We start from the raw sequence: 14,892 nt of genomic DNA, 5'->3' as shown, positions 1-14,892 counted from the left end.
GAAGGTGATATTATTGCTGTGCCCTTGTACTATGTTTTAGCTGGCTTGCTTTAAGAAGGACAGGGACAGATGGAAGGAGGATCTGTTTGAGGAGTGTGATGAAAGAGGGGGCTGGGTGCTACTTGGCCTTGAGAAGAAAAGATTTTAGGGATGGGGTAAGAGCTGCCTCTAAATATCTGTGGGACAGAGAGAGCACTTGAAAGACAGCCCCTCCTTGCCCTTTGTATTTCTATTGCAGATAGAGCCGTTTCCGAAGGGTGCTTTGGATCTCGGGATTCACTTTCCTTGCTTTTCCTTCCTGAATCAGCTCTGCTTCTGCCATCCGCCGGGTCACCTGAAGCAAGAGACGTGGTCAGCTTGGGGCTGGGTCCCTGGGGGAATTGATGTAGTGGGCTTATGAGGAGAAGGTTAGAGAACAAGGTAGGTGGGTTTCCACGTCCTAAAATGGGAGACCTTTATTGTCTCACCCTATACCATAATCTCTAGGGAATCATTGGTTGGACATTATTGTTATGTTTTTTTTCCCTAATCCACCATGAAAACACATTAGAAGAAAAAAAAAAGTTTTCTCAACCAACGGTTCAACTTACGGGTTTTATTTACAGAAATTTACCTGTATTTCATCTAAATTATCTCACATACCATGGGCTTTGGAATTTTCTGCATTAAGGAAACTTGTTGCTAGGATATTGGTATCCTATTTTCTGTGTTGGGGAATAGGTTGGATTTGGGGCTAGGGGTAGGAAAGGGTGAAAGCACAGTAAGGTTTGGAAGAGGCTCAGCCTCCCTGCTCAGGCTGGGTGAGGGTTCCAGGTACCTTGTCCCAACTCACCTCTGTCAGAAGCTCCAGGATGGGTCCTTTCCTCTCTGTGAACACGTCAACCAGAGTCTGGATGAAGCAGGAGCCCTCTTTGTCATGTCTGTAAGCGATGTACCCTAAGGATTCCAGAGAAGAGGGCTTGGAGAGGTCCGATGGGAGATGGAGTGTGTGCGTGTGTGTGTGTGTGTGTGTGTGTGTGTGTGTGGTGCAAGAGGCCCTGGGAAAATGTGGGTCCTGGAGGAACATCTCAGGAGTGGTGGGTGAGGAACAGTGGGAGACCACCCTGTGCCCACTGGGGACTCATACCCTCCACGGTGGAGTAGATGTGCAGGGTGTCCGTGTACGTTGGGATGGTTTGGGGACTGTCCTTGGCGACCATCACGATATTGTCTCCACTTACTGTTTCACCGGGGTCCCTGTGTTCTGAAACACCAAGAAGAGGAAGAGGCAAAGTCAGAGACAGAGGAGGAAAGGAGATCATAAGACGGACTGGCAACCCAAGGCTTAGCTGGGGCTGTGGATGTGGGGTTGGGCTGGATTCTGTGTTCTTGGCTTTGTCCCCACCTCCTCGACAGGCCTGCACGATGTACACCTTCGGCTTGGCTCTCAGGGCCCGGCAATTCTTGTTGTTCAGAACCTCGAAAAGGTTTTCCAGCTCAACCATCTTCTCATCCTCTCCTTTGAGGCGACCTTCCAGCCCATGTGCCATGAGCACCACAAAAGCACAGCTGATGAAGTCATCCCGGGCGTCCATGGCCTGCTGAAAATTTTCCAGCTCTTCCTGGAATTGCTGGAACAAGAGGAATGGCCAGACTCAGGTGTGGCCCCAGAGCCCACCTTCTGGCCCAGCCCCCTCGCTCACTGGCCTGGGGCACAATACCTGGGCGGTGGGGTTTCTCTTCATGGTGCTCTCAAATCCCAGCTGCTGGAACATGCGTTCCAGGGCGTCCAAGTCTGCCTCCGAACCTTTCCGGGCTTTGGTGACGCACAGTGTCAGGGCTAAGCGGGCGCCTGACATGTCGTATACCTCCTGGGCCAAGAGTTGACAAAGATCATCAAAAGGGTAGGGAGGTCAACGAGAAGCAGAAGATGTGGTCCAAAGAGGCCTGGGGTTTGGGTTGCTGGGTAAAATACAGGATGCCCAGTAACACTCAAATTTCAGGTAAAAAAATAAGTTTGTGGGGCGCCTGAGTGGCTCAGTTGTTTAGGTGGCCGACTTTGGCTCGGGTCATGGTCTCATGGTTCATGAGTTCGGGCCTTGTGTTGAGCTCTGTGCTGACAGCTTGGAGCCTGGATGCTGCTTCAGATCCTCTCCCTCTCTCTCTCTGCCCCTCCCCCACTCCTGTTCTGTCTCTGTCTCAAAAATAAATAAACATTAAAAAATCAAGTTTTTAAAAAAATATAAGTATGTCCCAAATAGTGCATAGGATATACTTATATACTATAAGATTATTTGTTGTCAGAGTGAAGTTCAAATTTGAGTGGGTATCCTTTATTTTTATTTGCCAAGTCTAGCACCTTAACCTGGGATCTGGCTCTGTTTTAACTCTGTGGACTTGGTCAAGTCATTGTTCCTATCTGAGCCTCAATTTCCAAACACAGACAATGAGTGTGCTCATAGGAGATTGTGAAGGTCCCTTCCAGCTGTCACATTGGTGGTTTCGTCTGTCTCTCCGTCCTTCCTAAGAGTGTTCTGAGCATCACTCTCTCATTTGAGGAGGTCTCAAAATTTCTGAAGGTAATACTGAGATCCTACCTTGTCCTGTCTGAAGAAGAAGGATATTGGGGTCAAAATTTCTTTTCTTATCTTCACTATCAACCATAGTGTTAAGAATCTGATGGCTGAGAGAATTAAAGCAAGGTCCCTCCACCCCAAGTTGGTTTCCATCTCTGTGTTTTTCCCCCCCTTCATCTGAATGATCACAAAGCATCTTCCAGCTCTGAATCCATATCACGATTTTTCACCCTCTCCGATATCTCTGAAGCATTAACCTCCTTACCTTCCTTCTCTCCAGATGCTCCCACCCCTCTCCCCAAAACTGCACCCAACCCACCTCCTCCAAAGGCTGAGGGTTGCTCATGTTTCCTCTGATCCTGAGTCTGGGTCTCTGCACTCTTGGCTGATCCTGGGGGATTAAGAGAAGATAGTGTGAAGGTCTCCAAGGGAAGCCAGAGGGGCTCAGGGAACAGACTAGTTTGTCTATCTGGATTTTTGTGACTGAATAGAAACCCGGTGGGGGGGGGACTTGGTTCATGGCCAGAGCCGGTCAAGAGAGGGGAGTAGTGAAGTGTGCCTTCTCTAGTGTGACGACACTCCTGCTAAGCCCACACTGAGATGTCATCCATCCCCCTGGAATTTTCCCTATCCCTCCCTCAAGACCCTCGCCAGCTTGTGACAGACTGGACTTCCCTCTGAAGGCCCTGGACTGATGAGGGGGAAAGTGGCCCCATGTACTCCCCTATGCTGCCCAGGAACTGATAGGCTGGGGATACATCAACAAGGAGACGCTTTGGGATTGGGTTTAAAATGACAATGTCATCAAAGTGGGGGAAGACTGCTTTAAAACTGTCCCAGTGTGTTTCTAATCCAAACAGATCAATCCACCTTCCTCCCTCTGCCTTGAGCCCGAACATCTGTCTGAGTTCTTTGTTCTCATGTCTGAGTTCTGTTTTACTTTCTGGCTGAAGAGAATCTGACTCTTGCCATGTTCTTGGTGTTTTCTCACCTCCTTGCCTTTTCTTACACTTCCTCTTCAGCTTGGAATGTGTCTTTACTAGTCAAGACCCTTCTCTGCCAATTTGGATGAATCACATCTGCTATGACTTCCCCCCGCCAGGCACTCATCCATCCATCCATCCATCCATCCATCCATCCATCCATCCATCCACTAACCCACCCACATATCTAACTATCCAGCAAATTGTTTCTGGGTGCCTATTATATGCCAGTCACTGGGAATAAACTGTATAATATGGGCATGCTCCCTACCCTCATGTAGCTCTGGTCTATGACAGAGATGAATATTAAACTCCTCTTGCTCTCAGGGCTCCTGGCTGGCTCAGTTGGTGGAGCATGCAACTCTTGATCTTGGAGTTGTGAGTTCGAGCTGCATGTTTGGTATGGAGATTACTTAAAATAAAATCTTAGAAAAAAATCTCTCTTGTTCTCTCTTACACACACCTGCACACACGTGTGCGGGGGTAAACACACACACACACACACACACACACACACACACACGAGCCAGTGCTGTGAGGGAAGAGGAACAAAATACTGTGAGAGAAAAAGTGAAAAAAGCATGGACTCTGGAGCCAGATAAACCAGAATTAATCTTGCCCCTGTCCCTTCCCAGTTGTGTGACCCTGAGCATCTTATTCTCCTCTCTGAGACTTGGTTTTCCCATCTGAGAAGGACCTTGGAAAAGCACTAGGTGCCCTACAGCAATGGCCCAACAAGGAAGGTTTTACCATCCCTGTTAACCCAGTGGAAGCCGCTTCTCCCTTCTCCAGACTCCTGTGGCACTGCATGTTTATACTTGTATGACAGCAGTGCTTTTGATTCTTGTTCTGGTGGCTGAACAGGCAGCTCAGTTTGTAGGGTCGAAAACCGAATTTCCTTATCTCTGTCTCCATCAGGGTAGGCAGTGCGGGAATGGGCACAGAGGTGGTGCCCAAGGAAATTTGTTGAGTAAACAAATAATAAACAAACAAATAATGAAAGGATGATGGATGGATGGAAGTTTATTCAGTTCTGCCAAAACTGCCAGAGCATCCACTCATGCAGGGAGAGGGAGAGAATAAAAGAAAAAGAAAGAAGAGAGAAGAGGAGAGAAGAGGAGAGGAGAGGGTAGAGAGAACCAATATCTGCTAAATTACTTACTGACTCTAGAAATGGCTGCTCCTTAAAGACGGGACAAGTCTTGGTGCTCTGCTAACTGCCAACAGGGCTAAGTACCGAGGAGGGGTCAGGTCCACGTGCTGACTTTGGAGAAGGAGCTGACAGTGTTTCTCCCGTGAGGCCTGTGTATAAATTGGGCAGCACAGCCATCTGGCCCTTTATTGCAAGTGAGTTTTCTGTCACTCAAGAAACCTCATGGTGGGAGGGACACACCCTTGGCACAGCCTTGGTGACCAGATGGAACCTAACGCCCTGGCATGAGTCATGACGAAGCTTAACCAACACCCCCCTTGCTAAGGAGGCTGAGGCAGTGAATTAAAATCAGCCAGGGCTTTTACATCAGCCCACCTACAAAGCAACCCCTGGGTCCAGCTCATCAGGCTACCATCAATCCATCACGTCCATCATTATGCTCCCTTCCATCCCATCCACATTCAACTGGGCAGATAATACCAATTTCACTTGTTTCTTGTTTCATCAAGTGTTAACTGCCCCAAGAGATCAGTACTGTTGCTCCCAACAGAAATTGACTCACAGAAGTGAAATGACTGCCCCAGGTCACCCAACCAGAAATTGACACAGTTGGCCTTCAAACCCACGAGGGTCCAGCCCCAGAGGGTCTGGTTCATCTGTATCAGCAGACTCAGCTGCTGTCTTCTCTTCCTCACAACCTTGCTCCTTGATTCTTTTTCAGCCTTTATTTCACTTCATTTTATTTTATGTTATGCTAGCAGAGTTAAAAAGATGTAATTCACGTACCAAGCAATCCATCCATTGAAAGTGTATAATCCATTTTTTTAAAACTATATTCAGTGTTGTGCAACCATCACCACAGCCAATTTGAGAACATTTTCATCACCTCAGAAAGAACCTGTGCCCTTTAGTTATTGCCCCCAGTCTTCCCTCCACTCATACCTCCCAACCCTAGGCAACCACTGATCTATTTTCTGACTCTATAGATCTCCTTGTTCTAGACATTCTGCATGAATGGAATATGTGGTTTTTTGTGCGTTTGGTTTCTTTCATTTAGCATGATGTCTTCAACGTTCATTCATGTTGTAGCCTGTATCAGTATTTCATTCCTTTCTATGGCTGAATGATATTCCATTCTATGGCTATATCCCATTGTGTTTATCTATCCATCCATAATGGATATTTGGGTTGTTTCCACCTTTTGGCTGTTATAAATGATGTTGCTATTTGCAGCAACAGGGATGGAGCTGGAGGGTATTATGCTAAGTGAAATAAGTCAGTCAGAGAAAGACAGATACCATATGTTTTCACTCATAGATGGATCTTGAGAAACTTAACAGAAGACCATGGGGGAGGGGAAGGGGGAAAAAAAGTCACAGAGAGGGAGGGAGGCAAATCATAAGAGACTCTTGGATACTGAGAACAAACTGAGGGTTGATGGGGGGTGGGGGAGAGGGGAAAGTGGGTGATGGGCATTGAGGAGGGCACTTGTTGGGATGAGCTCTGGGTGTTGTATGGAAGCAGTTTGTCAATAAATTATATTAAAAAAATAAAAAAAGTGATGTTGCTATAAACACTAGTATGTACACACATCTTTGTGTGGATGTATGTTTTTATTTCTCTTGGGCTTATATCTAGAAGTAGAATATTCAAACCACACTGACACGTACTCCACAAGACCAGAACATTCTTATAAAATGCTGCAACCACTGTGGGAAACAGTATGGTTGTTCCTCAAAAAAGTAAACATAGAATTATCACTTGACCCAGCAATTCCACTACTGGGTATGCACACAAGATAACTGAAACCAGTGTTTCAAAAAGATATGTGTAGACCAGTGTCAGAGCAGCACTATTTGAAATAGCCAAAAGATGAAACAACTCAACTGTCCAGAAATGGATGAATGGATAAGACAAAATATGTGTATCCGTGTGATGTAATATTGCTCAGCCTTAAGAAGGAAGGACATTCTAACACCGGCTACAACACAGGCGAAACTCAAGGGCGTTATCTGAAGACAAAAAAGGACAAATACTGTATAATTCCATTTATATGAAGTCCCAAGGGTAGCCAAATTCACAGAGAGAGAAAGTAGAATGGTGGGCACCAGGGGATGGGGGGGTTAATGTTTAATGAGGACAGAGTTTTAGTTCTGCAAGACGGAAAGTTTCTGGAGATGGATGGTTGTGTGAATGTACGTAATGCCATTGAACTGTATACTTAAAATGGTTAAAATGGTAAATTTTATGTTATGTGTATCTTACCACAATAGCAAAGTTAAAAAAAAAAGAAAGGGAAACCTTCTCATCCCCCCCAATTATTCCTTTTGTTTCAAGATAACCCAGGCACCAAACTGGGCAATTTTTCTCCAGGTCCCCATTTCTGCACTGACTTACATATTTATAGCGGTTTGTGATATATATCTATTGGCTCATTCCACCAAATCATTCTGTTACTTGCTTTGTTCACTGGGTCATCACACAATTTATGTCTGGGTCATCTTTCCATGTCGCTCCGTGTGGAACAAACTCATCTTTGGTTTTCTTAAAAAAAATTTTTTTTTTAGTTGAAGAATAACCTACATGCAGAAAAGAGCATAAATCATGAATGTGCAATGAATTTTCACACATTGAACATACCAAGTCCATGCAACCAGGACTTGATCAAGGAAAGAACGTGAACAGCCTCCTGCCCCTGGATTCCCTATCCTGCTTCCTTTCTTGTCACTACCCTGCCCTTGACTTCTCCAAACACTCTTTTGATATAGAACAGTAGAGATGAACTTTTCCTGCTTTTGATACTTTAAAAAAAAAGTTTTGTTTGTTTATTTATTTATTTTAATGTTTATTTATTTTTTGAGGGTGAGAGAGAGAGTGTGAGCAGGGGAGGGGCGGAGAGAGAGGGAGACAGAATCTGAAGCAGGCTCCAGGCTCTGAGCTGTCTGCACAGAGCCTGACACAGGGCTCAAGCCCACGAAGCATGAGATCATGACCTGAGCCGAAGTTGGACGCTTAACTGACTGAGCCACCCAGACGCCCCTTATTTATTTATTTTGAGAGAAAGGGAGATGGGGGGAGGGGTAGAGAGAGAGAGAGAACCCCAAGCAGACTCTGCACTGTCAGCACGGAGCCCAAATGTGAAGGGCTGGATCCTACGAACCATAAGATCACCAACCTGAGTTAAAATCAAGAGCCGAATGCTTAACAGACTGAGCCACCCAGGCTCCCCTGCTTTTGGTACTTGATATAAATGGAATCATACAGTGTGCTCTCTTTTGTATCTGGTTTCATTCACTCCAACATTATGTTTGTGAGGTTCAATCTTCCTTTGCATATGTCTGCAGGTCCTCAATCTTATTGCTTTATAATAGTATTTTTCAATCTTTTTTTCCATTATTTTCTCCTCACAAGAAGCCATTTTAGATACTTTACTTAATTGCCCCTCCATGAAGTTTAATACTTCCGACATACCATATATCTATATCTATCTACGGATCTGTCATATATCTACCTCTCTCTGTTTATATCTATATATGGTATGTATTTCTATATATATATATATATTTTACTTCCCCAGAGTCAATTTTTCCCCTGTGGAGGTCAAATATTGCTCCTATCGAGGATGCACACTTTATAATATTCCCCTTTGTGAATATATCACAGTGTATTTATCCAATTTGTTAGTAATGGACATTTGGATAGTTCCTAGTTTTTTCCTGGGAGATTACGAGGCATGGAGCTATATACATCTAGTACTGTGTATGCCTTTAGAAAATGTTTATTCATTTTTGAGATGGGGGGAGGAGAAGGGGCAAAGAGAAGGGGACAGAGTATCTGAAGCTGGCTCTGCTCTGACAGCAGAGAGCCCGATGCAGGGCTTGACACAGGGCTTGAACTTACGAACTGTGAGCTGAACTATACCTGAACTGAAGTTGGATGTTTGACTGAGCCACCTAGGTGCCCCTAATATAAGCCTTTTAATGAACACATGTACACACTTCTATTGGGTACACACTTATCCGTGAAAGTGCTGGATATCAGACAATGTATATGTATATAGCTTCAGTAGCCATTGCCAAACCATTTCCAATGGGTTGTACCACTGTTAGCCTACCACCAACAGTCCCTAAAGGCTCGAAATCCAAGCCAACACTTGGCATTTTCCATTTCTTTTTTGTCTTAGCCATTCCAGTATATGTCTTGTATCACTGGTTTTATAAATTGCACAATATCCCATAGAATAGATGGATAGTAATTTTTAAGCCATTCCCCTGCTGATTGGACATTCAAGTATTTCCACTTTTTTTGCCAAGGCAAATAACCTTACTATTTTCCATGAGCGCCCTGTACATCCCTCTTCAGGCACAAGATTGAGGCTTTTCTGGAGAAGAAGTTCCTAGAAATGGAATTATTGGTTTAAAGGGCATAAGGCATCGAAAATCTTGCTAAATTTTGGCTGCTATCTTGCTTTCTCAAAAGTCTTTAGCATTTCATTTTCCATCTCAAATAATATATGAAAGAGAGTGCCTGAATCCCTGCATCATCAGCAATATAGGATATTTCCACTAAGCTTCAGCTTTCTCTTGTAAGAAATGAAGACCTACCTTCTAGAGTTGCTGTGAGATTCAGAGAGATAGCCTGCATATAAAAAACCCAGCAATGTTCCTTCTTGGCACTATGCTGGATGCTATGTTTCTTCTTTTCCATCACCCCTCCTTCATCTTCCTACTTCTCCTCCTTCTTCATTTAATTTATTCAACAAATATTTACTGGGTATTGTGTCTGATGCTGGGTCAACATTGGCAAGGGAAACTCATATAGTCTTTGTCTTTGTGAAGATTGTAATCTCATCTTCATTGTCACCAATAGCATCCACAAATCTTGCAAAGTACCTTATCCCTGACACTGTAATAAATATTCGTTACAGAATATGTCCCAATCGTGACCTTTCTGTGCAGGGATAAGGCTTGGGGACCGTGTATGTAAAGCATGTAGGGAAGCAACCCTTCCCATGTTTCTTCACAATGACCCAGGTAAGGTTTGGCCATTCTAAAAGGGGACAGGACAATACACCTGGGAGTACATGGAATCATCTGAAGAGGTGACCCGGCCATCATCTTGTTCTGTAATGGGGTCAAAAGCACATACTGTTCACTGGAAGAGAAATAAAAGCCAGCTAGAGACAGACCTAATCAAATAGGACTCAACATCCAATCCTCATCCCAGACCGAACATTGTGGCTGAACTATACTTTTGTCACCTTTTTTCCTTCTTGAAATCTCATTCTCTCACAGAGTCTGGCCAGCTAAGAAGACTGGATATTAAGGGAAAGAATGGAGAATGTGGATATTGGCAATGGTGTGATGAAAAATGTTTAATAACCGGCTTGCTCTAAACAAACAAGCAAGCCAGCCAACCAACAAACAACACAAAGCAAAAAAACAAAAAACAAAAAAACAAAAAAACAAAAAAACAAAACAACAACAACAAAAAAAAAACAAAAAGAAGTCTTGATTTACAGTGTTTGCCACCAATTTCCATGGTGTAAATATTCCCATGGTGGATGATCTCAAGTTACCGACATGGCATCACAGAATGTGGAGCTGGGAAGAGCTCGTTGCAGCACATCACTGAGTGTTGCAGAGAGATTCCTTAGGAGGATCCAGCTCCATGTGGCTGGGATAGAAAAGGATATTTCCTGAAGTGCCCCATGGTAGCAGATGGAGCCAGTACCTGGGGGTAGGGCCATGTTTGAATATGTCAGTCAGAGCCATAGTAGGTACACAAGAAGGAAGAGTGAGATGGATGAATGCTTTGGGATGTCCAATTGTCTCCTGAAATGAAGAGTGGCAGAGACAGTCCCTTCTCCGTTCCTCCTCACTACACCAATGACAAGACCTCAGATGGTTCTTGCGTCTCTGATGAGACATATATTTACACAGTGTCAGTATGCAAAAGAAGGATGTGTCACTCTGGGCTTTAGCAACCATGAGTTAATGAATCAACTGGTTAAATTAATTGTATTAATCAGAGTTACCCACCAATTAGTTATCCAGAGAAAGACTACCTGGTGTAGAGACTCCATGAAGAGAAGCCTTCCTGGGGGGCTCCTGGGGGGCTCAGTTGGTTAAGTGTCTGACTCTTGATTTCGGCTCAGGTCATGATCTGGCAGTTCGTGAGTTCAAGCCCCGCACTGGGCTCCATGCTGACAGCACAGAGCCGGCTTGGGATTCTGCCTCCCTCCCTCTCTTCCCCTCCCCTGCTCTCTCTCTTTCTCAAAATAAATAAAGAAAATAAATTTGCAGTTTGGCTTTCTAGAGGGGCTGGCATTTCATCCAAGACCTGAGGAATGAATAATGCTTTCTAAGGTGGGCAGATGGGACCCAGTATGGACAACAGCAGAGGTGGAGGAGAGGACTTGGTGTTTTCAAGGTACCATGTGCTCCCATGTGGTTGGAGAATCAACTGTAAGGGCCGGTGGTGGTGAGAATGGTGAGTCCAGGAAGGGATGGGATAATGAATGGGCTTGAATTCACTCTAGGGAGTCTGGATTTTGTTGGATTGTGGGGAGACCAACTCATAGGTCTCATAGGCAATGAGTAGCCATTGAGGGATTCTGAGCTTGGGAGTGATAACCACTACTTTTTGTTGTTAAAAGGTCAATTGATTGTCAGGTAAAATGAAACTTCTGTAGGAAGCCATCTCTGAACCCTCCCTGGACCAGGTCAGATCCTAACTTCAAGGGCTCCCTCCACTTCTCTGGGCATTCATATTGTTCTTATAATGCCGATGTGATGTCTGCCTTTCCCAGAGGAAAGGCTGAAAAAGTGTGAGCCACACATACAGTTTTCACTCAGCAATCAGTATGGCCCAGGGAAACATTCAACAAAGGTCTGTGAATTGGGAACAAATACCTGGCATTGTCAGAATCGACACTCATCATGTTCCCTAACCCTGCAGGTATAAAGTGGAGTAATACCACCTCCCTCATTAAGACTATAGTATGAAAACATCTAATACAAGACTTGGGGCAGGGGCCCAAGAATAGGAGTTCAAGAAATCTTTGTGGAGTGTGAATGAAGATGGTAAGGAGGAGGGGTGCCTGTGTGGCTCAGTTGGTTAAGCATCTGAGTCTTGGCTTCATCTCAGGTCATGATCTCATGGTTCGTGAGTCCAAGCCCTGCACTGGGCTCTGCACTGACAGAATGGAGCCTACTTGGGATTCTCTCTCTCCCTCTCTCCCTGACCCTCCCCTGCTTGCTCTCTCTCTCTGTCTTTCTCAAAAAAAAAAAAAAAATGATAAGGAGGAAACTATGACTCATCATAGGCTGGGGTAACTGTTAATTAGTCAATTAATTAAGTTGATGAATTATATTTAGTATTACAATGTTAATAGTGGTCTAACTTTATTATTTGGTGACATTTTGTTGTTTTATTTTATGATGGTGAGCTGTCTGCTTGGAGCTCTCATGGGGGATCCAGACAGTCTGTAGACAGTTTAGGATGGCCAGTGGTGAAATGGGGGTACAGCAGGCTGTGGGAACCCCAAGGAGACCCCTGCCCTGGCCCAGCACAAGAAGTGGGGCTGAGCTATCCCCATACTGCATTTCCATTCTGGTTTGGCTGCAGACAAAATCACAACCTTTCTGAGTCAGAATTGCCTCACCTATTAACACCTGCTTGGAGAACTGTTCTGAGGAAGAAATAAAACAGCTTCTGGAAAGTGACTAGGCACAACATGACCATTCAGCAGGCACTGGCTCAGAACCGGTTTTTGGAGCTGTGGATACACAGTCCTCAGGGGCTTACATACCAAGGCAACCCTTCTTTTCCATGGCTATGCTGCAGTTACTTGGGAAGTTCTTAAAAATATAGATGTTTGCGTCCTCCTCTAGAAGATTCTGATTTAAGTCATCAAGGTGGGTCTTGACATAGATGTTTTTTTTTAAAAGAGACCCAGGTGGACTGAATGTGTTACAAGGTTGAAAACCATCAGTTTTGTGGGAAGGGACAGATAATAACTGAACATATTAATAAGCAAGATAATGTGGACGGTGAGCCATGTTTAAAATGGAAATAGACCAGAGAGGGGGTGACAGAGGATGACCACAGATGGTGACAGAGTGGTTGGAGTGGGTCTTGGAGGGGACAGCTTTTGAGCCAGTCCTGGGAAGTGGATGTGCTTGATTCACAGGACTCCTGCCTCCTCCCCTTACACTACTGGTTTTCCAACATCGCTGCACATTGGAAGCACTGAATGAATGTTAAAAAATGCCAATGCCTGGCTCCCATCCCTAGACATCTGATTTAATGGAGCTCAGGGCATATATATCATAAAATTTATCATAGTAACAATTTTGTTTTTATTTTTTTAATTAATTAATTAATTAATTAATTTAGAGAGTGTGCGTGTGTGTGTGTGCACACATGTGTGCACATGAGGGGAGGAGCAGAGACAGAGAGAGAGAATCCCAAGCAAAGATGCCAAACCCATGAGTTGTGAGATCATGACTTCAGTCGAAATCAAGCGTCAGATGCTGAACTGACTGAGCCACCCAGGTGCCCCTATTTTTATTTATTTATTTATTTTTAAAGATTGTATTTTTTTTTCAATATATGAAATTTATTGTCAAATTGGTTTCCATACAACACCCAGTGCTCATCCCAAAAGGTGCCCTCCTCAATACCCATCACCCACCCTCCCCTCCCTCCCACCCCCCATCAACCCTCAGTTTGTTCTCAGTTTTTAAGAGTCTCTTATGCTTTGGCTCTCTCCTATGCTTTGGCTCTCTCCCACTCTAACCTCTTTTTTTTTTTTTCCTTTTTTTCCCCTTCCCCTCCCCCATTGTATTTTTTTAAAGTAGTCTCTACATCCAATGTGGGGCTTGAACTTACAACCCTCAGATCAAGAATCACATGTTCTGCTGACTGAGCTGACCAGGCACCCCTATTTTAATTTTTAAAATCGTTTTTTGGGGGTGCCTGGGTGGCTCCGTCGGTTAAGTATCCAACTTCAGCTCGGGTCATCATCTCACGGTTTGTGAGTTCAAGCCCTGCATCGGTGTCTGTGCTGACAGTATGGAGCTTGCTTGGGATCCTATCTCTCTCTGTCCCTCCCCCTGCCTCAAAATAAATAAATTAATTAAAAAAAACACAAAAATTTTTTTAGCGGAATTATAGGTTATTAATTTCTCTAAAGTTTTTTTTTATTGTAACCATTTTAAAAGGTAAAATTCAGTAGCACTGAGTACATTTACAATGCGGTGCAACCATCACCTCTAATTCCAGAACAGTTTCATCACTTCAAGTCAAAACCCTCTAATCATTAAACAGTTCATTCTCCCCTTCTGCCAGCTCTTACAATCATTATTCTGACTTAATTCTGTCTCTATAAATTTCCTTATTCTTTTTTTAAATGTTTATTTTTGAGAGAGAGAGAGAGAGCAGGGGGGAGGAGCAGAGAGAAAGGGAGACACAGAATCCGAAGCAGGCTCCAGGCTCTGAGCTGTCAGCACAGAGTCTGACGCGGGGCTCGAACCCACGGACTGTGAGATCATGACCCGAGCCGAAGTCGGAGGCTTAACTGACTGAGCTACCCAGACACCCCTGCCTATTCTTTTCTTAAAAGTTTATTTACTTTGAGAGAGAGAGAGAGAGAGAGCGCATGAGCAGAGGAGGGGCAGAGAGTGAGGGAGACAGAATCCCAAGCAGGCTCCATACTGTCAGTGCAGAGCCCTACACGGGGCTCAGTATCACCAACCGTCAGATCATGACCTGAGCCTAAATCAAAAGTCAGATGCTTAACAGACTGAGCCACCCCAATGCCCCTGTCTCTATAAATTTGCCTGTTCTTGTTCACAGTGGCCAAAAGGTAAATGCTGAATGTTCACGAATGGATGAATGCATAAACAATATGTGATCTATCCATATAACAGGATATTATTCAGACATAAAAAAGAATGAAGCTCTGTATGGATAGATTTTGCAAGTATCACTCTCAGGTGAAAAGAACCAGACACAAAAGGACACACAGTGCGTGGTGTCCCAGGATTCCTAAAGCCCTAGATGACCATGACGTGTAGTGAAGCTTGGAAACCACCGCCTTGTACCATATTGAGTTTCAATCAATAAAATATTGAAGTCTAGGCATAGGTTGACACTGCCACAGTCATAGCCAACAATGACATCCCAGCCCTGAAAG

At 44.3% G+C, this 14,892-nt stretch overlaps 1 protein-coding gene across 1 annotated transcript; it reads right to left on the bottom strand.

Moving 5' to 3' along the window:
* Window positions 1-229: 229 nt before the first annotated feature.
* Window positions 230-2,901, bottom strand: CASP14 (caspase 14). The gene is made up of 6 exons (XM_042927465.1): window positions 2,875-2,901; window positions 1,701-1,850; window positions 1,385-1,610; window positions 1,127-1,243; window positions 833-936; window positions 230-334 (listed from the first exon to the last, which is right to left on the bottom strand). Exons 1-6 carry the CDS (start codon window positions 2,899-2,901, stop codon window positions 230-232), a joined length of 729 nt encoding a protein of 242 aa, XP_042783399.1.
* Between the last annotated feature and the right edge of the window lie 11,991 nt (window positions 2,902-14,892).

The sequence above is a fragment of the Panthera leo genome, chromosome A2, assembly GCF_018350215.1.
Source record: "Panthera leo isolate Ple1 chromosome A2, P.leo_Ple1_pat1.1, whole genome shotgun sequence".
Lineage (NCBI taxonomy): Eukaryota > Metazoa > Chordata > Mammalia > Carnivora > Felidae > Panthera > Panthera leo.
The sequence above is the reverse complement of the archived record's forward strand: the minus strand, read 5'-3'. Positions and strand labels throughout refer to the sequence as shown.